General features: G+C 48.5%; 3 protein-coding genes across 3 annotated transcripts; 1 reads left to right on the top strand and 2 right to left on the bottom strand.

Moving 5' to 3' along the window:
• The first annotated feature begins 576 nt into the window (after positions 1-576).
• PEX11 (peroxisomal biogenesis factor PEX11) lies at positions 577-5,948 on the top strand. The gene is made up of 6 exons (XM_002366830.2): positions 577-1,836; positions 2,263-2,370; positions 2,877-3,019; positions 3,736-3,863; positions 4,357-4,568; positions 4,851-5,948. Exons 1-6 carry the CDS (start codon positions 1,776-1,778, stop codon positions 4,979-4,981), a joined length of 783 nt encoding a protein of 260 aa, XP_002366871.1. The 5' UTR covers positions 577-1,775; the 3' UTR covers positions 4,982-5,948.
• Positions 5,653-15,458, bottom strand: TGME49_243710 (t-complex protein beta subunit). Its single transcript, XM_002366829.2, has 13 exons — positions 14,603-15,458; positions 13,581-13,652; positions 12,396-12,588; positions 11,860-11,975; positions 11,421-11,570; positions 10,946-11,093; positions 10,058-10,218; positions 9,568-9,753; positions 8,861-8,942; positions 7,907-8,202; positions 7,538-7,604; positions 6,852-7,027; positions 5,653-6,592 (listed from the first exon to the last, which is right to left on the bottom strand). Exons 1-13 carry the CDS (start codon positions 14,603-14,605, stop codon positions 6,536-6,538), a joined length of 1,707 nt encoding a protein of 568 aa, XP_002366870.1. The 5' UTR covers positions 14,606-15,458; the 3' UTR covers positions 5,653-6,535.
• A 180-nt stretch (positions 15,459-15,638) lies between these two features.
• TGME49_243700 (hypothetical protein) lies at positions 15,639-16,445 on the bottom strand. Its single transcript, XM_002366828.2, has one exon. It carries the CDS (start codon positions 16,386-16,388, stop codon positions 15,765-15,767), a length of 624 nt encoding a protein of 207 aa, XP_002366869.1. The 5' UTR covers positions 16,389-16,445; the 3' UTR covers positions 15,639-15,764.
• Between the last annotated feature and the right edge of the window lie 820 nt (positions 16,446-17,265).

The raw sequence follows: 17,265 nt of genomic DNA, 5'->3' as shown, positions 1-17,265 counted from the left end.
TTGCGTTTTATCTGCACACTTTTCACCAGAAGTTGCACACGAAAAATGCTGACGGAAGTGGGACGGACTCTGAATATTTCTTGAACTCTGTTCGCTATCGCTTCGCAGTCAGTTACGGGATAGGCGCCATGGGGACTTTTACTGATAAACACACGTCCACGATCTACGCTTCAAGTTAAGGATACACTCAATGCTCAGCTGCGTTGTTTCCAAACATTTGCAACGGCGTGCGAAGAAATTGATACAGCTGAAGGCGCCAAAACCATCTTCCTGTTTCTGGGTCATGGCCTCGAAGGCCAGGAACGCACGCTTTTCAAAGACGGGTGAAACCCACACCCCCAGCCCGAAGGAGATGCTCTCAACAGAGGCCGCCAGCAGGGGCGGTTATCCCATTACGAGATTGTTACTTCTCATAGGGAAGAACGGAAAGAAATGCGTGGAGATACGCTTGTCTACTTGTATGCTACATTTCCTCTACGTCCTCTGTGAAGGAACTCCGACTTGCGTATGTTCATTAACTCCTACTTTTCCGCTGTTCTGCTGTGTATACATGCTGGTTCGTCCCGTGCACAAAGGTTCTAGCGGTGTCGCGGGCTGATAACAATTGACACTCTCCCACTGCATAACGAGTTCCTTTGACATTCGTGACTAGTAGGCGAGAACACTCGTTCCCCTGCACACGGTCTTCCTTCCGAATTTCCTTAGCTGCGTGATTGGCACTCTCTCTTTGTTTGACGGCCCACCGGCGGTCCACCACCCTCCATGGTTCTACGTGGCCAAAAGCCTTGTTTTTGATTTCTAAAAAGGTAAACATCAATGACGCAGGAAAAGGTTTTTCAGTGTCTCGATAAAAGAAACCTGGCAGCCTTGTCGAAAGCACTACGCACGAGAAGTTGTCGCCGCGGCACGGCCTGTGTGACGGAGTCACGTTCTTTTGACTTGTTTGTCGTCTATTCGGAATCAAATCTTCGGTCGTCATTTTTTCTCTGTGTTCTATTTCCCACTCAACTATGCGCGTGCTATCTGCAGCATCGACCAAAAACTGTGTCCGAGTCAACTCTTTCGCTCTCTGTTCCGTTCCTTCCTTATCTATGTGTTTGTGGCAGCCATACACATACATGTAGCTGCATATTTTAAGCATGTAATCATACCGTCGCTGTAAGTGTATAGCTCCTGTTGGCGCCCGCCTTGCCGTGGTCTTTTACCTTACACCTTTCTCCGTTTTTGTTATCCCAGTTGTATGTAGCATTGGAAGAGGAGTAGCGGGTGTAGTTCATCTCGTTGTAACCTTCCTCAATCATGGCGGAAGTTCGTCATCGATTCGTCTGAGTTTCTGAATCCTTTCACCTCGGCTCCTCTCCCTTCCGATTTTTTTTTCATCTTCTTTCGTCGTCGTCTGTCCAGAAGCGAAGTAAAATCTGTGGTGGATTTTCCTGCGTTTGCGTTTTCGTCTTCCCTTTCTCTTATTCAGCCCGCAACCTCTGCAACAGCTTTTCCCTTTATTTCCCTTTATCGCCAGGAGGGAATACGCTCACAGGAGAGAGTAAACCCTTACATCCCGCATATCTTTCCCCGACAGCCTGTGTCCCTCTTTCTCCGAGTTATTTTTTTGCCGGCGTAACGCCAAAATCGAACCTTCCGTATGTGGTTCTTTCCTTTTCCTCCGCAAGCCGCCGGGTTGACAGCACTTCTTTCCACGAAAAGATTCTGCGTTGTCCCAGATTCTCTTTTGGCTCGCTTTTCCTCTGATTCCAGTGCTTGGTGGCTTGGTGGCCATGGCGCTCAGCAAGGAAAGAGACGAGGTCGCGCATCTCGTCAAGTTCTGGTCGTCCACTGGTAAATGTGCAAGAGATGATTGCACGGGTTTTTTGCGTGCATCCTCTGTTTCTAGGTTTTGCTGTTGTATCCCTTTTTTCATGGCAATAACTCTATCTCAGAAGCTGCCTCTCTAGTTTTCAGAATTGCGCTTGGATTCGTGTTCTCCTGACTACCTGCCAGCACACTTGACACAACCGTTCTGTACATACTCCATCTTCGTGAGATTTGCAGATAATGATTTCTATTTGCAGAGCTATAGATGCGGATAAAGGATGCCTACTGTAAGATCTGTATGCACACATTTGTAATGAATGTGCCACATCGTCTACTGGTAAAGTGGTTGAGTTTTTTGTGTGCATGAGCACTCGTTGTAGATACCCACATGCTACGGTGTGATTTGTATGCCATCGTTTTGTGGTGGAAATCCTCTTTTCTGTGCAACAGAAGGACGAGACAAATCCACGAAATGCCTTCAGTACGGAAGCCGAACGCTCGCTTCTTTTCTGGTGACAAGAAACCCGAAAGTAGCGGCAAAGTTTGCTGCTTTAAATGGTCAGTGGGGAAAGAATGTGCGTAATTCTTCAGCATGCGCATTCGCAGACTTACCTGTTTGACAAATGATAACTCTCACACGTTTTAATTTCACTCATCGCAGCCCAACATGACAGGATTAAGTTGAATGAGCTATCGCGCTACATTCCACATCGAGACTGTGTGTGTCCCGGCACTGTCAAAAGAGAAACTGAACACACAATATAGCATGCTTGTGCTAGTTTGTACTGATAGATGGTATCAATAATCTTCTGACTTCGGAGACTTTTGCGTGCACTTGAGTGGCTTCATATGCTCGAACGTCGTTAACTGTACTTCTGTTTGCTCCTGACCGACAACACATACGCACAGTTGTATATTCACGATACACCTGAAATGGACAAAAGAGCTGGAGCAGATTGACGGAAAGAGAAAAACACCAGAGGCAATAAAGGTGCCATGCATGCGTATTGAAGGGGAGACGTATGGCTATTGCGTAGGCGCGTGAATCCTGTCGTGTCTGTCAGGAACTGCAAGTGACGGTCGGAAGATTTTTCGTTTGGGGAAGTTCTTGAACGAGTACGTGAAAGTCAAGGCAATCCTCATTGCTTTCTTACGGTCGCGCTGCAAGTCGGCGAAACTGTGCTGGGACGACTGCCAGATAACCCAAGTGAGAGAACTTTCATTTATTTTCCCCTGTGTGTTTTATTGCTAAGCTTTTCTCCGCTGGGAGCCGCGCTGCGGGTCGTTCGTGAACTGCTCTGCTTTTCCTCGTTCGCCTATTCCTGGAGACTCAGTTTGTCCTTTGTCTCCACCGGGCCCTTCTGTTTCGTGGATCTTTCTCTGCACACACGACGAAGGCTCCGGACTAGGCCTGTTAGTTTGGTGGTGGGCAAGGCTGCGTCGGAGAAAGGGCCTCTAGATACTTATGCTTCTCTGGAGATGCACACAACAGTCTTCTGCGCGTTGAAAATAGCCGACTTCTTTGATATTTGAACAAATATGAAAAAGTTGTTTCTGAGGTCAACGCGTTAGAGGCGAGTTTTATGCTGCTTTTCGGTCACTCATGGGCCTCACGACGAGCTCAAGCACTTCCGGTCTTCTTGCAAACCATGATATTCTTGTCTTCTCTTACGATTATCAAGTAGCTCCAGAGAGAGGATTCGCGACTCATTCTGAAATGTGGCAAAGCACATATCCGAACACATCCGAACGACGCCGTATGTCTTTTTCTGTGTTGAAGAGACAAAGAAATAAGCTCGCTAAATTACTTTCAACTGTGATATCGATGCAGTGCCTTCGCGACCCGCGTTCACCTTGCTGCTCCTCTGTAACCTTTGCTCTGTCGTGTGTCTGTCAGTTTCTAATTTCCTGTCTGCTCTTCAGTTGCTGCAGCTTATCAGTCGTTCTGGGTTCCTCTGTTACTGGGTCCTGGATAATCTGCTTCTCCTCTCCAAAATAAAGTTCCTCGGCTTCGATACAAAGAAACTCGCCAAACTGTGCGGTGTTTTCTGGTCAGCATTTACTGTCACGCAATCAACTGCCGTTTTCTACCGGCTACACCCGTGTGTAGTGCTGTTCTTATGCCTCCCTTTTTGTCTCTAAAGCTCACAAGATAGAGTTGCCCACAAATGTGTATACGCAGACAAAGACATGTATATATATACAAAAGTGTGTAAAACGCTACGCATACATTTCCTTCTCGGTAGACTGCGGCAACAGCTTCGTAGGCACACAAGCTCATCAAACCTCTTCATGATGCATACGCTGCTTTCAGCCTTTTCTGCCTCGAAAAAAGGAAAGACAAATTCCAGTGCCGTTTCAGTTTCTATTTGTGCTTATCCTTCGATTCACAATCAGATGTCCACACATCGTATATATATATATATATATGTATCTGAATGGAAACACAAACGCAAGTGAAGATGCGTACACGAAGTCGAATTGGTTTTCTTATGGAAAATTCTGTTCTGCTTTGCACAGTGCATAAATTTGTGCTGCTTGTAGGTTCATAGGCCTCCTCGGTTCCCTTGCGAATGAAGCTCGGACTTTGCGTAGAGTCCAAGATGAGGAGCAAAGTCACTTGGACACGTTGGAGAGAGAAGAAGCTCGCCAAGACGACAAGAATTTCGAGGCTTGTGCGAGAGAAACTACCAAGACACTGCGTAAATTGAGGCAGGAGAAGACGGCAACGTCTCTCAACATCATCAAGAATGCCGGTACGGTTCCAGCGGCCGTTCCTAGAGGTTGACGGAGGCCACTTCTGGTTGCCCGGAGAACCAGAACAGAAGAAATTGATATTCTGATCTAATTCCATGTGGTAAACGCAGTCTACGAATGGCAGCAGAAGGAGTTAGACGTTCTGCAATGCCCCAGAAGATACACCGTAGAACTCGTTATTCATTCAAACACCCTAGAACTCGTTATTCATTCACAGCTGTCCTTTTCCGAGGAGACATCCGCGAGAAAGCTGCTTTCGTGGTGTTTTCTGCTTGGTGCAGCGGATCTTGTTGTCGCCTCCAATCTGGCGCAAATTCCACACAAAATCTTTGGACAACCTTTTCCAGAAGGCTCCGTGGGAACTGCTGGCTTCATCAGTGGAGCAATCAGCTGCTACCAGATGTACGATTAAGTCCCCGCACAACACTCAAGGAATCGAGAACACTTTCGTGCATCCCAAAGTTTACCTTTCGATAGATGAGCCTATGCATTACCGTGTAATCCTGAGTAGCAAAATGTACATCTACATATATATAAGTCAATATAGATGAGAGCGAAGTAGTGGAGGTGTGTTTCAAAGTTCCGAAGAAGAGGGTAGAAGAGGGTTCAGAAGGAGTTGGTGGCTAGACATGAAAAAGAGTAAATGAGGAATTCAGTGAAGGAAAACTCCAAGAGAGGGGGGAGACGAAAGAAGGCTTGCTGGTAGCGTGTAGTGTTTGGGATGCGTCGAGCTACGGGCACAACGGAGGGAACGGCAAGCTCTATACTGTCGCTTCTCAAGCGTTGCAGATGATTCTTTTGGCTAGAACAGGCCTGTTCATCGTTGCACAAAAATCCAAACACCTGATGGTGTAAAGGAACTTTCCTCACCGATATCTCGGGACCGGACGAGCGCTGCCACAGAGTGCAAAGGCCTTTATCGCGGAGATCATGTCACTTAGTTTGGTTATTCGCTATGAATATATATATATATATATATATGATTTCTGGGTACGGTGCCGAACTTTGTAATGTGCCACTGAAGACTTTTCATGCTTCTTTGGTTTTCTTGACGAGGCTCAAAACCGATCTACTGAACTTTTGACTGAGAAAAGCTTACGGAGCCGACTGTGTATCTTTTTTTTTTCCAGAGTAGTTACAATTTTATTAGGTGTACGTGCAAACACAAAATTCCATGATTTTTGTTTGCCGAAGCAGAAAGTGTTCGCGGCATATCAGTGAAAGACAGGAGTTGTCAAGGACTGAAGAAATCTTGACTGCGGCAACAGGGTGATAGGTTAAGGAACACAGCGCCATTTTGTTGCGGTTGATTGAACTGTAGAAGCGAGGAAGAACTCCCATAACTCCTGTGGTGCTTCCGGTGCTCTCCATGGGCACCTGTTGGCGCAACTTCAAGTGTATATGCATACGCAAGTCTACGAGGAGAGATGTTCGTACGGGGGAGGACACGAGGAATTCAAGGAAAGAAGAAAAACGGGAGTTTCGAGGGCACTCACGCCGTTATCTGCGGGCGACGAAAAAGGATAGACGTCTCTCAGTTGAGACGAAACGAGGTGGCACACGACGTCAAGAGAGGAATTTCTTTAGAACGCATCTGGCTAGCCGCCGAAAACAGGCACCAACACGATCTCCGGTTTACACAGAAAACATCCAGGCACGGTTCCTCACCTATGTAAGTCGAAAACAAGATTGGACAGCGGTATACGAAGTCACCCATGTGTTGTCCCCAGGTGCCCGGCTGCCTCAGTATGGTGACCCTCCTATTAGCGAACCACCAATACATGTACTATATATATATATATATATATATATATATATGAGCCACGGACGTGTGTACGACTGAGACTGGAGTTGCTCCACTTGACAGCAGAACTCGTTGGAGTGTGTTTATGAAGAGAGGCTCGTTCCACTTCGAGCAGAACTCTGTGCTGCTTCCTCAATGGAGCTTCTCCGTCGAACGCCGCGTTTACATTCCTGATCTCTCACGAGGGGCGCACCGAATAATGTCGTCGACTCTCACAATCTGCAAACACAGATACCGGAAACACGACGCGCTTATGCCACACGCACAGTCGACTGCCCGCGAATCTCCGTGAACATGTGGATTCACCGGACATACGGGTTTCTCCTGTTTCAGTCTCTCAACACACGCGCACTCCGCGGAAGAGAGATATATGCGTATTATATATGTACATACATGGATTTGACCGCAAATGCGAGCGGTTTTTCCACTAGCGAGTGTGTATGAGGAACAGGGATTAGGGAATGATCTTGTTTCCTACCATCTCAGCAGCCTCGGCCGCGAAGCAGATTTGACTTAGTTTGCTTTTGTAGGCTTCAAGGACGCCTTTGACTTTCATGTCGGCGACGCTTCCGCTGTCCATGTCCACTCCCATCGTGTGTTCGCCACGCAGATGCGCTACGCGCAGACGGGAGACAATGTCTGCACTGTCGAGGCCTGAGAGAAAAGAGACAGCACCACCAACTGGACTGGAGTCCGGTTCGGGTTCTACATTGCTGTGATTACTCATCAGCTTTTCCTGAGGCGTAGTTTAGGTTTTTTATTCTACAAAGTTTTCACACCATTAAGAATGCTGACGAACACAAATTTCTTTACGCTTTCGGGCGAACTGAAGCAATACTCGGTCTGCAAACGATGCAGCCATGTTAGAGTTCCATCGCACAACCTACAGAAAGCAGGTATTGCGCTTGATCAAATGACTAGCGACCCAGATGACTGTGCGAGTCGAAGAAATGGAGAGAGCACCAACCACTTCCGGGGGCAGAAAATCACGGACACCTGAGAAAAACGCCTGGCCCGTGTTTCTGCTTTTCCGACTCTGCATGCAGTCTTAACGAACTCCTTCCATTCCCTCTTCACCGTTTTCACATGATCATTTCGTTGAAGGGTCGACGCAGGGAAAAGAGGGCTCTGCCTGCGCGGTTGCGCGCATGCACCAGAACCTACCTCCGTTCTCCAAGATGATTGTCGGGATTTGTCTGAGAGCCTTGGCGAACGCTTCGATTGCGAGGCTCTGCGCAGTCACGGAAACGAACACGACTGGGGATCTGGAGGCATCATTCTATCCAGAGACGGACACCCCCGAATGCAAGTAGCTGCATGCACGCTTGCACCTGTGTCGCAGTCCATTCGTCACTACCCACACACTCTTCTCCACACCCTGCAACCACATATTCACTTGTCTCCACGGACATTATCATCCTCAAACACCCAGAAGCCTCACGCATGCACGTATACACCTTTGTACGCGCAAATGTACGGTGTGTCAGTGCCTGCAAGTTTGAGACATTCAACCAACAAGATTTTCACTCTTACCACCTTGCCTTCCTCTGTGCGAGCAAGTTCCTCGACCGCAGCAGCCATGGCAAGTTCAGCAGCGCCTCCTCCGCAGACTACGAGGGGCTGAGCACCCGTGGGGTTTGCGAGTTGAGAGGCCTTGTCTACTTTGCCGTCTACTTTGAGGGAAGCAGAGGTGTCAAGGCCACTCTGTTTTTCGCCCTTTTGCTCAAGCACCAACTGTGACAAAATCGCGAGGGCATCGTGGAGAGAACGCTCAGCTTCTTCGAGGCCATGCTCGCTGCCGCCGCGCAAGACAATGGTGCATGCTTCGCCTGCGAACATATCGAAACTCCCAGAAAAAAAAGGCTTCACGCTGTTGTTCAACTGGGAGAAGGTAGTTTCGATCATTCTGAAAACGGATTCAAAAAGCTACGATATTTACGTAGCGACAACCGTTCACATGAGATACTAACTAAAACAAACACGCTAGAGACCAGAACGGAAGTGACTTAATGACGCTCAGGAAACAAACCACAGCCTTGATGTGCTTCGCCCTCCCCCCGCCCCCCCTCAGCGCAGAGCAGAAGGCAGAAGAGATCGAGAAATTAAGAGCAACGGCTGGCAACGGCGATGCACAGGTGCAAACGTGACGGAAACAGATGTAAGGAAAACGACAGAAGAGAGAGACAGCAACATGTTACCCCGCCTCTTCCTCTTCATCTCCTTTGGGATATAGATCTCCATCTCTCTTCCTCTCCCACACTTTGATCGCGTGATCAATCCTTTCCACTTTGTCTGGATACTTTCACACAGAAAGGATGGCGGGAGAACGGATAACGACGAGACACAAGTGGCAGAGGCGACGAAGAAGCGAAGGAGAGCGGAAAAAAGGACTCGCGCCGAAGGGAGACAAGGCATTCTTCGTGTCTCCTTTGCGAGAAGATGTGACAAGAGTTGCCCTCGGAACTTGCTCGATCCTGCTTTCCCCACCTCTCTTGCAGCCAGAGAAACGGATCACTTTGTCCTCTCCGATCATGATCTCCTCCATCTTCTTGCAGTATCCCAGCTTGCTCTGCACACATCATTTCGGACATGAAAAACGCCGAGGCGACACACAAATCTCTCGACACAAACAAAGGCGCTTCTGTGGACCTCTCCATGAAGAGTTCAAAGCACCGAGCTTGGATTCCTGATTCCCAGTAATCAGACACTACTGTACACACACAACCCCCGCACAGTCATTCACTCAGGAAGAACTTACGTTGCTGCGCACACTTATAAATATACGCAAACATACTCAAATTCACATATACATATATACATGTATACATATACATATAAGATATGGATGTACATAATAAATGCATAGATTCAGGGATAAGTTTTTTTAGCTTTAGCAAACGAATCACCCACAGACGCTGCATCGGTAGGGCGGGAGCACTCGCATCGCTGACATTCTCACTGTCGTGCAGGGGTGAAAACAAGGAACTCGTTTTTTGGATTTACCTGAGACGTCACGAGCGTGCATGCTTGGGTGCAAATGCGGAGTGATAAATGCATCTTCAAAAACTGCGTCTCGCACGTCGATCCAAAGAGCGCTTCTCATGCCAGGCACACGAATTTCGCGGTATGAGAGGTCTGTTGCATACACATTTCTCCCGTAATGCTTTGAGCGAACGCATGCCAATCTTTCTTACGGGGTCGGGAGCATCGAAAGTCGATATGATCTCCGCGCCGAGAGCTGCAGCGAGACGCTCCATGCCGTCGAAGTCTGCATGCTCGATCGCGATGACCTTGTGGTCCTGGAAAATCTGTTCTGGGTAGTTGTAAATTAGCTGGCGGTTGATGAAGACATTGCAGCCATATGCGGCGATCTTGTCCACCTAAGCACACATTCCCCAATGCAACAAACAACGTTACGGGGGGGGAGGCGCAGCAAGGGGCGCGTGAACAGACAGCAGAACAACCTTTCCACTTTTAACACGCACATACACACACAGATATATATATATATACATATTGATACTTACATCCACATCTGCATGCACAGATACATACGTGGAAACAAATGCGTAGGCATATCTGTGGAGGCGAGCAGGTCGGGCTCAAGTCGTGACTGCCAAAAACGGAACTTTACAAGGGGTGTCTGCGTACACTGACGAGTTCTTGCAAAGACAGACACAATACCTTCTGTTTCATTTTTTCTTTTTCCGCGAGTTCGAGCGCCTGAACAGCTTCGAAAGAGTCGACAGAGACACGCGCGCCGTAGATCTTGATCTTATCGGTGTCCATCGGCGTGTTGGCGACCATCACTCTGCAGTCTTCCTGGACTTTCGGCTGACATGTTCCTGAGAAAATAGACCCTCTCAGGAGACATAATGAGACTGGGATGCGTGAATATGCATTCTATGTGAGCAGGGGCTCGACACTTGGGAAAACCCTCTCTTCAGTAATTAAAGCCTTCCAAATGCGCTTGATACACCTATTTCCACATCTCCACATACTCAAAGAACACACACGTGCACGCACACTGATGTAATTGCGTGGAAAGCTCCCAGCGTTTGCATGCGCTGCGCGGCTGGTGTTTGAGGCAAGTCTTGAGTTTGCACAGGTGTTCACTGGAAGCAGAAAAACCGAAGACAAAAGGCACCCCAGTGACCTACTGCTGCTGGTTTACTAGTCACACAAGTGTCTATCCAATTGAAGACCTTGACGCCTGAAGGTGTGTCACCCTCAGACTCGTGTTAGCTGAGGATACTTGTGTTTGGCAAACACATACATTGACGTGGTTATCTTTCCTTGCTTCTGCTTCGTCTGATCAGATTGGATCGACGCTCAAACATTTCCCTGTCTCTGTCGCAGGTGCGTCTCTTCAGGCTTGGTCGCCTTCCTCCAGTTAAGACAAAAGCCGCTTGTACGCAGATTCATCCAACTGAGTAAGATAGAGATTTCGCATCTGTCATACATGTCTGTGAGGATATAAGGCAGCTCTGAGTGCGGTTCTTCTACTTGCAGAGTTACAAGCACCGCTTTAACGTAAGATGACGTGCAGAAAATGGAAAATGCCGTCCTCACCAATGCGTTTTTCCAGAATGAATCCTTCGTCTAGGAAAGAGTCGCGGAGACCTCCCCCAGGCTTCTTGATGATGTGCACGAGCTCCAGAGACGATGCATGCTCCTTCAGACGGAGAATTGCATCGACAGCAATCTTGGCAAAGTGCTCCTAATGAGAGAATCAAAAACAAGGAAAGACTTCCTTCGATACACCGTGACGGAATGAGAAGAAATGCGAAGCACTGAATTCTCCACACCTTGGTAGCAGCGGCCGTTCTCACTACGCTTCCATAGTCTTGGCTATCTGCTGAACAAAGAGCTAAAACAAGAGTCCACCTCCTAGTTAACCTTTTTCAAAAAAAATATCTAGGCAAGGCAACCACACCTCAAATGCCATGGCGGAACGAGAAAACCGAGGAGAGACTTCTCCACTCATAACAGCAACAGTGAGCCTTCGTGTTCAAATGTAGACGATTTTTGAAGTGAAACGACGAACCTTTTCATGTGTGAGAAGTTTAGATGAGAGGGTGGTACGAGCGACCTTCATCAAGTATTCTCGCAGGCCGTCATCTTCGCAGCCGAAAGAAATTTCTTGAAGTCGCTTGCGAGCAACAGCTAGGGCCTTCCGGTAGCCTGCTGTGATGATCTGAGAATCAGCGGCAGCCGAGACGAACGACAGTCGTGACGCAAGCAAACGGGGAGAAATATGGCAGAAAATCTCACGAAAGAAAACAACTGGGTCGGGGGAAAATTGGATATCTCCACAAACACGCAGTTGACGATTTTCTTCTAGCAGACGAAACTTCAGTGATGTCATCTCTCATCTTCTCCCACAGAAACGGCGCCTCTCTTTTCCTCTTTTGGTTCTTTTCTTCTTCTCCTGAAAGGTCGGCTCTTCCCTTTCACCTGACTTTCTACCCTTTCTCTCGCCGAACCTGCGGATGGATGTTTTGATTCACGAGTTCCTCAGCTTGCTTCAGTAGTTCCGAGGCCAAAACGACGACGCCTGTTGTGCCGTCTCCACACACTGTGTCCTGTTGCAAAGCAACATCTGCAGTGAGAGCAAGTCACACAAATACAAATGTAACACTCCTCTCACCGCTTTTGTAAAAAGACATGCCACAAAAACCTATGGGTATGGAAGAATGACAAGCGTCTATCCTTGACTGCGTACATCTACTGTCTCAGTTTTAGATTCCTGTGCAGAAACGCCGATACCCACATCAACAGATGCGTGTGCACATATTTGTCCTTCTGTGGATCTACACCGCCACGCGCCTGCGGCATTCTTGCACCAGCGACACGAAGAAACGAGAATGGGAGAGAGCACGAAAATGTCGCGTTCGTTCTTTATCGAAAAGGGCTTTGTAGTTACCGTCCTTGTCCTACAAGGCATCATTCAACGTATTTGACGAGTCTCCTTGCCTGTAAGACACACGCGTGCTGCAGGTGCTCCGAACTCGTTTCTCACCTGCAAGGATCTTTGCCGCAGGGTTGTCCAGCCAGACACTCTTCAAGATCGTAGCTCCGTCGTTGGTAATGATCGTTCTGCCGTTGCGTCCACCTTCCACACCTTGCATCGGAGTGAGGATCTTGTCTAGACCCTTTGGGCCGAGCGTCGACTTCACGAGCTCTCCGACAGCGATGGCGCCAACGAAATATTGCTAAAAAAGAAACACGCCGTTTCAAAGGCGAGGATATCTATGATTTTAAGCAGGCTTCGCATGTAGTCCAGATGGAAACATCTCGGTACCACTGTTGAGACTCAGAGAATCGACGTCAAAAAACACTGCTGAGAAGGGAACAAGGCGGTGGTCTTTAAGGAGAGCCAGAGACTGTACATCCACCGATTCACGATGTATCCGCAACGACAAGATTGGCGCGCTGTGCACTGGCTGCACACAAGTGTGGACCGCTTGAGAGAACAAGTAGAAAATACGCAAAAGCAAGCATCCGTGTACACGGATGAAAAGGCATCTTCACATGGGCGAATTGAACAACCAGAAAACGCCCAACACACATGGCTTATCTCGACGTGCATTGCAGTTGCGTGTGAAGAACGAACTCCGTGTTCGAGTCTAATAGGGGAAGTAGCTCGTTTTGTTGACGAGATCACTTTCACGACGTCGAAGACACTTTTCTCTGTGTGCAGATGAATCAGAATGCTCTAGAGCCAGCTTCACCTTAAAGTGTTGGTGTCTGAGATGCAACCACCTTCGTACTCCAAAAACCAACAGCTGTCACTCGAGCCTCTACATGTACTTCTGAAGCACCTCGTGCAGTTGCTAGTACCGACAACCACGCTTCTACACACGCATGCGCGGAATCGCGGTACATAAAGATGGCTCGTTAGCTGTGTGAACAGTCGAGAGAATACGCAGAAGCAAGCATCCGTGTACACGGATGAAAAGGCATCTTCACTGGAACGAGAGTAATAGACACACCAAAAAGCAGGAAATGGAAACAGGATTCCTAGAGTCGCTGTTCTAGGATCGAACGCCCACTCAGAGACACGCGGGAGAGACGAGTGAAGAGAGGTGCAACTGCACCGGATCCGAGCCACGAGGTGTACAGACACTGAACAAACTTGAAACGGAACGACAGCTGGGGCAGTGGACTCAAGCAGATTGGCTTTCAACGTAAAATAAAAGCGTACCAGTCGGGCGGTCTCGCCCCTGTCCTGCTGAGCGCCTCTCTGGAGGACGTCCGGAACACCACCTTCGGAGATCTGCGAAAGAAAACCACACACTTGACAACCTCGACTCTCTGTTGCGTCGTAAAGAAATGTTTGTGTCCATAAAGTTTCGGTGTCATACCACGTATGCAGCATCCTCCAAGTCGCCGAAGCACCTAATCTGATCTTGAAGAAAGAAGGCTTGCAATGACTGTAGCTCCCTAGAAAGCGTAATTCTGCTTTCATGGTAACCACAAGCCTTTCACCGCTATTCCAAGTTCACTGCCAGGTTTGTGACAGAAATACTAACAAGCTATCGGATATCATATGACCCTGATTACCTAGGCTATACAATACATGGCAGCCAAATGGTTAATCTCTACAGTGATTATCATTTCAACTATGTCGTGCTATCCGCTGCCGCAGCAGAAGTTGGATCTAGATTTTCCTCGGAGTCTTCGGAAAACACACTTTTTTTTACCCAACGAACAGTCACAGCCTTCTTGCCCTTCCTTCTCGCCCCTCGCGAGGATCATTTATTTTCTTCGTGCACACATAAGACGCCCACGTAACGCAGAAAATGTGTAGAGTGTTCCTCTTTCTCTCTTCTCCTACGGAAGAAACGTCTCCAAACTTGGATGCGCGACTGTGTAGATAAACGAGAGAAACCGTTTCCTCCCCTCTTGTCTGGTTCGCTGTAGGTGTCCATACACGCTGCTTGTGCCATCTGTTCACTGCGTTTGCCACGGGGTCGGCGTTAGAAGTAATTCCAACCAGAACCGGTCTTGCCTCACATTGTTGACGCAACGCTTCAAGTCTTTCCCTCTTCCGGTTTTCTCTACGAGACTCAAGCTGGCAAATCGACCGATTTCTTCAGGACACACCAGTCTCCCCCTTGCTGCCCCTCCTTCTTTTCACTCTTTCTGTCGTTTTCACATCTGGTTCCTCGAAGTCGAAAGGGTAACGTGAGCATGCACGACAAACGCTGCGAAGTCGAGACCCACCATTGTGGAAACCGGAGTTTCACGAACAAGTGACAGAAGCGGAGGCTGGCTCGTAACGGCCTTTCTGTGTCAGTGTTTCAGAGTTATGTTCGCGTCTCGAAGGGAAGACTGCGCATGCGCAGGTGCGGCGACTCAACAGAGAAGAAAAACAGCTCCCACTCGGGAGAGACACACTCAGGGGTGTCGAAGGTCTCGCAAGGAAACCGAAGTGCAAAAATAGCAAAAGAAATCTCCGGAAAAAGGAAGAGACGAAGAACGCGCGACACGACAAAGATGACAAGCCTAGGAGCAGGAGGAGGTGCCTGGAAAAAATCGTGACTATGGGCCTTCGGAGTTCGTGAACCACTTAGGAAACACGACGGCAAATGAAGAACTGGTACCACTGTGTGGAGAATTGAAACGAAACACGCACCTGGATATGAAAAGTCACGAAAACGTCCACGTGTGCACGTATTGTGTACAGGAATGCGTACCGTACACGAGGCTTTCTGTGTTGGATACGCCAGACATGCACGAGAAGACAATGGAGAGACGCTGGGGGACACAGAACTCACTGAGAAGGATTCAAAGCTGTCTCTGCAAACAGGTGGAGAATTTCCCGTCTCTAAAAAAGAAAAGATCTACGCACAGAAGCAGGAGCACTGCATTCACACAGCCGCACATAAACCAACACACGCAGAGACGTCGCTCCAAGAGAATCGAAGAAACGGGAACTCCGAACGGGTTCGAAAAACACGAGAGCCTCCAGCAAGTCGAGGAAAAACGTACACTCAAGAAGAGAGAAATGACGCAGAAGAAAGGGAAGAAAATTCAGAAGGAACTGTCTACCGTCCAGGCAAGTGGCAAAGCGTGAAAGAACGCACTTTTGCCCGACACACTCCCCCCAGGCACAGCCGTCCGAAAAAGATTCCGAGAGGGTGGGCGCATGCAGGTTCACAACGGCTGAATGGGGCAGCCACGCATGCAACGTTTTGAAAACAAGAGTTCGGGTGAAACGGGAAAACTGGAAGGCACAACCTTTGTTGGGGGCTGTGTACAGGTCCGAAAGGCTCGTTCTACAAGAGTCGGAGGCTCCTTACGCAAGCAACCCGATCCCCTCGTCAGAAGCCATCCTTCGGTGCTTTGCTTGGTATCGATGCGTGCACTGTGTTGAAGGCGGATGTCACGGGTCGCGGCAGTCCCGAAAGTGTTCAAGGACGCGATTTACAACGAAAAATGTTCTTCTAGCGAATGCACCTACGATGGAAAAAGAGGCAGCGGAGTGACAATGAGAGCAGCCGACTGGTGGAGAGAACTCATTTTTTATGAGACAGACACACGAGAGAATCATAAGGCTCGCACGACGCCTGGCACGAACTGCGCGCCTCAAAGTCAAACGCCAGAAGAAAGAATGGAAATTGTTTCTGTCCGAGATGAAGCGATCACCGCTTTTTGACATGAGAACACGAACGGCAAGAGCCAGAAAATCGCGCAAGAGCACGAAGAAAGTATCCCGAGCGTGTGTGAAAGCTCGAAAGACTTGACTGGAACTACGGTGTCTCGTTACCATGGAGGTGCTTTTCGACCTGGATAGGCGGCACGCATTTCCGTTATTACGCATCAGGCGTTGTCCCTTAGTCACATGTTCTCCGGAGTAGCCAGGTTTTCCCAACTCAACAGTGCGAGTTTGCGCACCAAGTTCGCTGGTGTTAACCGATCTCTTGTGCTTGATCGCGTGGAGGCGACACGCTCTCAGGAAAGGACTTCTCTGTGTATTGCTGTGAGGGCACCGATTGGAAGGCTTCATTTAAATAGTTGCACCAGCGATAAGGGACACGTCCTTGTTTGCGCTGTACATGTGGACATCATTAATCCTTGTACTGTCCCTGGAATGGCTAAAGAACTGTCAGCGTCTACCGCAAAGCCAGGAGGCATGCACCCTCTCTGTTGCCTATGCGAGCGCGGAATCACTGAGATCTTAATGCAGCGCAATGGGTCACCTTAGGGAAAAAACCAAGCGCTGATTCCTCCTGCCTCTCACCCGTTCATCAAGTGCGTGTTCCACTCTATTACTGCATTTGGTAAGGCCAATTCTTGCCCCTGAGGTCGACACCATGTCACGTCACCTGCATTTTGAGCTTCCTAAAGCTTGTAGTTGGTTCCCCGGAATCACTCATTTGTAGCATGCAGGCCGTTACAAAGAACCGACGTAGTCATCAGCTATACCGTGTCTGGTGGTGTATTTCACAGAGAATTCAGGCCTGATTCTTTCCGCACCTTGGATAGCCTTGCACAGTTGGTGGGGTCAGATAAAGTGCGATAGCAGGAACGTTAAACGAGATCCACAAAAGTGGAGGATTCACGAGCATCAGACTCCTGCAGAGAAAACACGTAAGAGTTAATGCCACGGCTGCGAGGCGAATTTTAATCCTTCGCTAGCAAGGAGAGAGGAATGAAAAAGTTTTGTTCTTTTACAAAGACGTCGGCAAAGACAGCGATGCGCAGGGACGCGGTATTGTGTCACACGCCACGGGTTTTTCTTTTCCCTGGACCGTTGCTATGGATTCAGGCGTAGAAGTGCTTCTTTGGTGCTGTACTTCCGAGTAGGCAACAGGTTTGAGAGGATGAATGCAGGCATGGATGCCGCGTGTATTGACTCACATACAGATGCAGAAGTACCGATG

Source organism: Toxoplasma gondii, chromosome VI (assembly GCF_000006565.2).
Source record: "Toxoplasma gondii ME49 chromosome VI, whole genome shotgun sequence".
In the NCBI taxonomy this organism is placed as follows: Eukaryota; Apicomplexa; class Conoidasida; order Eucoccidiorida; family Sarcocystidae; genus Toxoplasma; species Toxoplasma gondii.
The sequence above is the reverse complement of the archived record's forward strand: the minus strand, read 5'-3'. Positions and strand labels throughout refer to the sequence as shown.

Bases quoted from the DNA above. Each gene is read 5' to 3' on its own strand.
- TGME49_243710 (XM_002366829.2), bottom strand. The intron at 12,589-13,580 runs GTACGCTTTTAT...TTTCTTTTTTAG, and splicing joins GGGGCGAGACCGCCCGACTG to CAATATTTCGTTGGCGCCAT. The intron at 7,605-7,906 runs GTAAGAGTGAAA...GTGACTGCGCAG, and splicing joins GCACAGAGGAAGGCAAGGTG to AGCCTCGCAATCGAAGCGTT.
- PEX11 (XM_002366830.2), top strand. From the start codon at position 1,776: ATGGCGCTCAGCAAGGAAAGAGACGAGGTCGCGCATCTCGTCAAGTTC. The intron at 3,020-3,735 runs GTGAGAGAACTT...TCTGCTCTTCAG, and splicing joins ACGACTGCCAGATAACCCAA to TTGCTGCAGCTTATCAGTCG. The intron at 4,569-4,850 runs GTACGGTTCCAG...TGCTTGGTGCAG, and splicing joins CAACATCATCAAGAATGCCG to CGGATCTTGTTGTCGCCTCC.
- TGME49_243700 (XM_002366828.2), bottom strand. From the start codon at position 16,388: ATGAAGCCTTCCAATCGGTGCCCTCACAGCAATACACAGAGAAGTCCT.